The sequence below is a fragment of the Salmo salar genome, chromosome ssa12 (assembly GCF_905237065.1).
Source record: "Salmo salar chromosome ssa12, Ssal_v3.1, whole genome shotgun sequence".
NCBI lineage: Eukaryota > Metazoa > Chordata > Actinopteri > Salmoniformes > Salmonidae > Salmo > Salmo salar.
In genome coordinates, this window is record NC_059453.1 from 34,763,611 (window position 1) to 34,771,051 (window position 7,441).

General features: G+C 37.8%; 1 protein-coding gene across 1 annotated transcript; it reads right to left on the reverse strand.

The window, feature by feature from the left end:
• Window positions 1-1,509: 1,509 nt before the first annotated feature.
• On the reverse strand, window positions 1,510-6,080 carry fbxo48 (F-box protein 48). The gene is made up of 3 exons (XM_045691288.1): window positions 5,967-6,080; window positions 2,268-2,605; window positions 1,510-2,043 (listed from the first exon to the last, which is right to left on the reverse strand). The coding sequence occupies exons 2-3, from the start codon at window positions 2,568-2,570 to the stop codon at window positions 1,882-1,884; spliced, it is 465 nt and encodes a 154-aa protein (XP_045547244.1). The 5' UTR covers window positions 2,571-2,605; window positions 5,967-6,080; the 3' UTR covers window positions 1,510-1,881.
• Between the last annotated feature and the right edge of the window lie 1,361 nt (window positions 6,081-7,441).

The following is a 7,441-nucleotide window of genomic DNA, read 5'->3' on the forward strand; positions in this document are numbered from 1 at the left end:
TGCAATAATATTGTTTACCATGATTTTTTTTTATGACTACCTCATCTCTGTACCCCACACATTCTATTATCTGTAAGATCCATCAGTTGAGCAGTGAATTTCAAACACAGATTTAACCACAAAGACCAGGGAGGTTTGCAATGCCTGCAAAGAAGGGCCCCTATTGGTAGATACAAATTTTTTAAAGCAGACATGAAATATCCCTTTGAGCATGGTGAAGTTTTAATTAGCTTTTGACAGTGTATCAATACACCCAGTCACTACAATGATACAGGCGTCCTTCCTAACTCAGTTTCCGGAGATTTCACCATGAGGCCAATGGTGACTTTAATACAGTTACAGAGTTTAATGGCTGTAATAGGAGAAAACTGAGGATGGATCAACAACATTGTAGTTACTCCTCAATATTAACTTAAATGACAGAGTGAAAAGAAGGAACAGAATAACAGAAACAAATATTCCATTAACCTACAGTGCATTCGGAAAGTATTCAGACCCCTTGACTTTGTCTACATTTTGCTACATTACAGCCTTGTTCTAAAATTGTTTAAATTGTTTCTTCATTCGACACACAATACCTTATATAGACAGGTGTGTGCTTTTCCAAATCATGTCCAATTTACCCTAGGTAGACTCCAATCAAGTTGTAGAAACATCTCAAGGATGACCAATGGAAACAGGATGCACTTGAGCTCAATTTCAAGTTTCAGAGCAAAGGGTCTGAATATTAATCTAAATAAGGTATCTGCTTTTTATTTTTGATAAATTTGCAAACATAAAAAAAAACGTTTTCACTTTGTCATTATGGGGTGTTGTGTGTAGATTGATGAGGAAAACAATTAATTTAATCAATTTTAGAATAAGGCTGTAATGTAACAAAATGTGGAAAAAGTCAAGGGGTCTGAATACTTTTCAAATGCACTGTAAATGAAAGAGTGAAAAGGGAGCCTGTACACAATAAACATATTCCAAAACATGCATTGTGTTTGCAATAAGGCACTAAAGTAAAACTGCAAAACATGTGGCAAAGAAATGAACTTTATGTCCTGAATACAAAGAGTTATGTTTGGGGCAAATCCAATGCAACACATCACTGAGTACCACTCTTCATATTTCCAAGCATGGTGGTGGCTGCATTATGTTATGAGTATGCTTGTCATCGGCAAGGAGTAAGGAGTTTTTTAGGATGAAAATAAACTGAATGGAGCTAACACAGGCAAAATCATAAAGGAAAACCTGGTTTTGTCTGCTTTCCAACAGACACTCAGAGACAAATATACCCTGGAGTTACAAAGATGACATTGAATGTTCCTGAGTGGCCTAGTTACAGTCTTGACTTAAATCTCCTTGAAAATCTATGGCAAGACTTGAAATTGGCGATCTAGAAATGATCAACCACCAACTTGACAGAGCTTGAAAAATAAATACAAAATATTAGATGCAAATATTGTACAATCCATATGTGCAAAGCTCTTATGACCCAGTAAAACTCACAGCTGTAATCGCTGCCAAAGGTGATTATAATATTTATTGGGGTGTGAATGTAAATTATATATTTCTGTATGTAAAAAAAAAAAAGACTAATACATTTATAAAAACATGTTTTCACTTTGTCATTATGGGGTAGATGGGTAAGACATTTTTTTTTAATCCATTTTTAATTCAGGCTGTAACACAACAAAATGTGGAACAAGTAAAGGGGTATGAATACTTTCTAACAGCACTGTAAATCTTTGTCTGTCCCCATCAATCTCCTGATTATTAACCATAATCACATATAAAAACTGTATAAAAGGTATAAAACAAATTAATAAGTGCTTAAGACATAATTATAAAAGAAAATCTAACGGGTTCATTCATAGCTCTTTATAGAATTTGCATCTATCTCTCCAGCTCTGCTTCCAGAATCTCGCCCCAAGTCTCGACATCCAATGAGCACATGTTCCTGTCCAGTAGTTCATCGGCAGAATGAATGTTGCTGTATCGTCCCCTTAACCATTCTCTCTTCAGAAAACCTCTCCTGTAGTTCCGCACCAGGGTGACCTAATAAGAAATAATTAAAGAATGACAAAAGGCATTTGTTATTGAGATAATGCTCTTTGGATGAGTGCCATTTATTGTATTAACGTTTTGTAAGGGGGGTGGGGGGGGTGTGTGTGTGATGTCTATGATACGTCTATGATATTTGCGATCTGGCAATGACGTTATAGGCAGGCATTCCAGTAGTCTAGCATAAGGTGAAGCTGTTTAAAAACCAACAGACCCACCTTCCATGACAGTCCATACTGTCTGTCCCCATCAATCTCCTGTTGACAGAACGCTCGCACAGTCAGGCAATGATTCCTCCAGAGGTGGTCGCTGTCTTCAATGATGTGGTGCCACAGTTTGCAGGTCAACAATGCACTACATAAGCTGTCAATGTCCAGTTCGCTAAAAATCTTCAAGCTCATTTCCGTGGGCAGCATTTCGGCAAAGTTGTGTGGGCATGTCTCTGTGGCAGAGGTCAAAGTGGGCCTTCTTTCACAGACAAAATAGGCATTGGAGATCCTTTGGAGACATACATGCTGCATAGTTCAGTGTCCCACACTTTGATTTAACAGTGGCCCTGTGAAAAAGTTTGATCATGAGCAAGGTGCAAAAACAATGATTATAAAGGCTTAATACCTATACCTAGCTACCTGTTAAATTAATTCAGGTCTAAGTGCCTAGTGCTCGGGGTTGTCACTGTACACGGCCAAATATGGGTCTGGGTCAGTGCAATGGACAAGCTCTGGGGCTTGCTAGCCATGGTTTTGTTAGCCATTTAACATTAGCTTGCTAGGACACGTCGACTTCATGGCTTACAACTAGAAGCACTTCCCACTCTTATTCTTGGTTAGAATGCAAAGTAGCAAGTAAGCTAACTAGCAACATTAACGATGTGTAAATTAAATTACCACCAACATTTGCATTATGCATGCTGCCAGCTAATACCACACCGGATGGGTGAAACGAGCACAGCTAGCTACTTATACTTGAGATAGCTAGCCAGGCCCGATTCGATTGAACTCGGCGTGGTGTAACGTTTGCATACTATTTCGTCAATTTCGTTGTGTCAAATACATTGTAAAGCTTGATTAGACGAGATATGAACATTTTATTCCCATATGTTAAGTTTGATCCCAGAGCTCCAAGGCATGCGTCAAAATTGGTAAGCAGTGTACTTCAAAGCACTGTGCCGATGCTGCAATCGCTTTATCAGAAGTACGTGATCAATGACGTTTGTTTCGTCGAATAACCACCTGATTGGTTTCGATCTTATTATAGCTCAGTCAAAGACAGTACAGTATGAAGATATAAGCAGTTTCTGCCTCCAATAGAAATCCTGTTCACAATTGTAGGCGATGTCATGGCGACGTTGGCTAGTCATCGGGACTAACGGTCGTCTCGCGCAGAACTGCGCATGTGCAGGCTGTCAACTCAAAGCAGTGCTGCCATGTTCACAGGTTTCCCACCAAATTGGGCTACCTTGAAAACGATGTCGCAAGCGAAAATGTATTCGTCGCGGGTGGCAGATTTTTGGGCTCCTTCTAAATTGCACCGCGGCGGCCATGACATTTCTCTGAAAAAATATATAGAATTCACTGTGACCTGCTGCTGCTGGGGGTGAGTAAGTGGGGTGTGTGTGCATTGAGAGCACTGGTTGAGAGCGCTGCAGCAGAGGCAGCTGAGTCACATGCTGACGAGACCGGGCACGCGCGTGCGCCATCGCACACATGTTGATTTTGGCCATCCATAACCAGACGTGATCAGGGGACACAGGTTGAAAAATCAAAAACTCTGAAGCAACTATATTCATTTGGGGACAGGTTGAAACGCATGAAACATTCATTGCAATTTAGCTAGCTTATTTGTCCTGAGATAAACATTGGGTTGTTATTTTACCCGAAATGCACAAGGTCCTCTATTCCTACAATTAATCCACAGATAAAAGGGTAAACCAAGTTACTTTCTAATAATCTCTCCTCCTTCAGTCTTCTTCTTTTCCTCTTCAGACTTTATATGGTAGTTGGCAACCAACTTTAAGTTGCATTACCACCACCAACTGGACTGGTGTGTGGACCTCAGTTCATCTTTCAAATCACCCACGTGGGTATATGCTCGTTGATGCACGCGAGCAGTTTGGATGAAATTATTGAATAACATGCATTTTATTTGCAAGGCTCACGCACGTAACGCAAGTGGTGTAGTCAACATGTCCTGGAGACAGAGCAACACACACGTCGTGACAACTTCTTACCAGTTGTAGGTAGGCTATTTAGATTGGTCGTTATGGCCACCCTTTTTTCATAACACATTATTAACGTGCTAGAACTGATATAACGGCAATAAAGCAATGGAAAACGACTTTAGGCGCACTAGAGATCTTTAGATAAATTAGCTTACAGATGGTTTAAAGTAAACTGCATTCTAATGTCGACTTCTCTTTTGTTTAACAGTATCATGCGAAGGGTTTTTACTCATGCTCAGTTCTATGGTCCACAATGAAAATTACATTAAAATGTGCATCTGTTGGCCATCAAGTAGGCTATTCATTGCGATTCCTTTGCAGGCTACTGTAGCCTACCAATTGATACAATATATTGAAATGGCAATATCACTGGAGTCAATTTGTGCCACTTGGAGCTGGCAAACGGATTTAATAAATAGCCTATAACTCTGTTGTTGTAACCTTGTGTTATTATGCAATTATTAATGCCCATGTTTAGTTAATTAAATTGGAAGTTATCAATTGTGATCATGGTCACAGCTCTATCGCAAATGTCTCATCCTCCACATTTAGTGTCAGTTTCATTGTGAACTTTTCCCTGGAATGAGATGTTGGCCTATCAGGGCCTATTGGCTACCTGCATCTAGCTCAGAAAACCATGGCAAAGTTGAATTGCAATTATAAATCCAGATTTTAGTCAGTAGCCTATGCCTATTGAAATAAGTAAATCTCACAAATAGGCCATTTATAACGGTTTGTAGTTTTCACATCTGGCATATAATGAAGGAACAATTGCCAGAAAATAGCCCAACATTCTTTTTTTAAAGTTCGTCTAAATGTTTCTCGTACAGAGATTGCGAGATCCTTTGTCCAACTCTCATCACTCAAACTCTCCTGTCTCATGCACATGCGCACGCAAACGGGAATTATTTACAATTATAAACTAGGTGGTTTGAGCCCTGAATGCTGATTGGTTTAAAGCCATGGTATATTAGACTTGTACCACGGGAATGACAACAACTTCATTTTAAATGTTCTAATTACGTTGATAACCAGTTTATAATAGCAATAAGGTACCTCAGGGGTTTGTGGTATATGGCCAATATACCACGGCTAAGGACTGTTCTTTGTGTTATATGGCCAATATATGAATTGGGCATATACCACAAAGAACAGCCCTTAGGTCTGCCCTTATTGCTTAATCATAGCAGTCAAAACAAGTTAAATCGAAACCCATTAATGGAAAATGATCTGGAGTTTAATTTATATTTTCTCTTGCGACATATTCTTAAACTCGCAATAATTATTATTTTGATGGAAACCCACATTTTGCTTCTTAGCCAATGTTGTTAAAAATTACGTCGACATTCCTTAATTCGCCCGATAACGTTATGGGAAAACGGTTTATTGAATAAATGTGGTAACTCAGTCCTTGTGGACGGGTTTTCAAACGTCATTGACGAAAATTAAAACGTGTTTGTCGCTTTCACGAGGTTGGAATACTAACATGTTCAACTACATAAAACATTGGCTCAAATCTAGGTAGTGCCTTTCCTTTACAGTTGGAGAAAATGTACGAATAATTGTTCTCATTGACTAGTGTAACGTTACACTGTGTTGATCAACGCCTCGCGTAATAATGGGGAAACAATCGTGCATTCCTGATTGTATTATCTGTTCAGATAAAAGAGTATGAAAGAACCAAACATTTACTTACCCCAACAAATGTGTAGACCATGACAGCTCACGGTTTAAATATCACTCCCTTCCGTTAAAAATCTTGTTTACCTACGTCATCGTTTATAGGCCGCGCATGCGTACATGCTCAACATGAGCAGCGAAAGCTAGGGTTAGTTCGATTTGCATCCCCCGGTTCCGCGGATTAGTGGAGACTTCACTTTTGGGCCAATGGAATGGTCTAAATTAAAATGTGCAAACTCCTCTCAACTGGGGCACAGGACCATGCAAAACGTCAGAAAATAGAATATCTTTGAGATTAATATAACATTTGTGTAACATCAAGGCTAATCAAAACAAAGGTCCTAAGGAAATGTATTAAAGGATACATGTTTAGGCCTTTTACTTGTAAGGGCTGGGTAAGAACAATACAAAACATTAACAATATGTAGTACACAAGATGCTCTTACTACTTTAACTGCATAATTCGCTACAGTGCTTTCACATAAACCAAAAACAGTGGCAAAACAACATTTTAATGGAGGGCACCAGACCTGGGTTCAAATACTATTTAAAATATCTCAATTACTTTAACACACAACTAGCTGAATATTGGAATGTATTTGGAAATATACTGACTCAAATTCCCATACATTTAACCCAGGTATTTGAAAATAGTATTTAAAATAAAGTATTTGAAAATACTTTCAAATACAATTTGGAAGACAAATTTTTTTATTTTTTACAAATAACCATTAATTAAAATACTAAAAATAAAACTACTTGTTTTGGGCTGTGTATTTGAAAATTCTAAAATAGTAATTTAAATAATACATTCTCAAATACACTGTATTTGAACCCAGGTCTGGAGGGCACTAACAAACTTCTTTGACCCCAAAGCCATCAAAGCCTCTCCCACTACATTACACATGCTAGAACCAAAAACACATTTAAAATCAAATCAAAGTTTATTCGTCATATGCAAAGGATACAGTGTAAACAGTGCAATGAAATGCTTACTTGCGATCTTCCTCAACATTGCAATAAATAATAAAATGAGCAGTAAAACTAGAGCAGTCACAAATATAAATACTAGGTCAGTAAAAAAAAAGTATTACAAAAAGTAGAGAATAAAGTAAAAAATGTTTTTTTTTAAATAAAAACAAGAACTATATTGTCAAATGTACAGAATATACTGTGGATATACTATGTCAGTGTACAAATAGTAAAGTGAATAGTGACTAGTTAGGAACAAGGTAGACTGGTAAATAAATAATAATAAATAAAGACAGCAGTGGTGTGTGAGTGTATGTGTGTGTGCGCGTGTGTGTATGCGTGCATGCGTTACTAAATGTGTGTGTATGTGGAAATGTAGAAAATCAGTGCAAATAGTACTTAAGTAAATACTTTAATGTACTACTTAAGCAGTTTTTTGGGGTATCTGTACTTTATTTTACCATTTATATTTTTGAGAACTTTTTCTTTTACTCCACTACATTCCTAAAGATAATAATG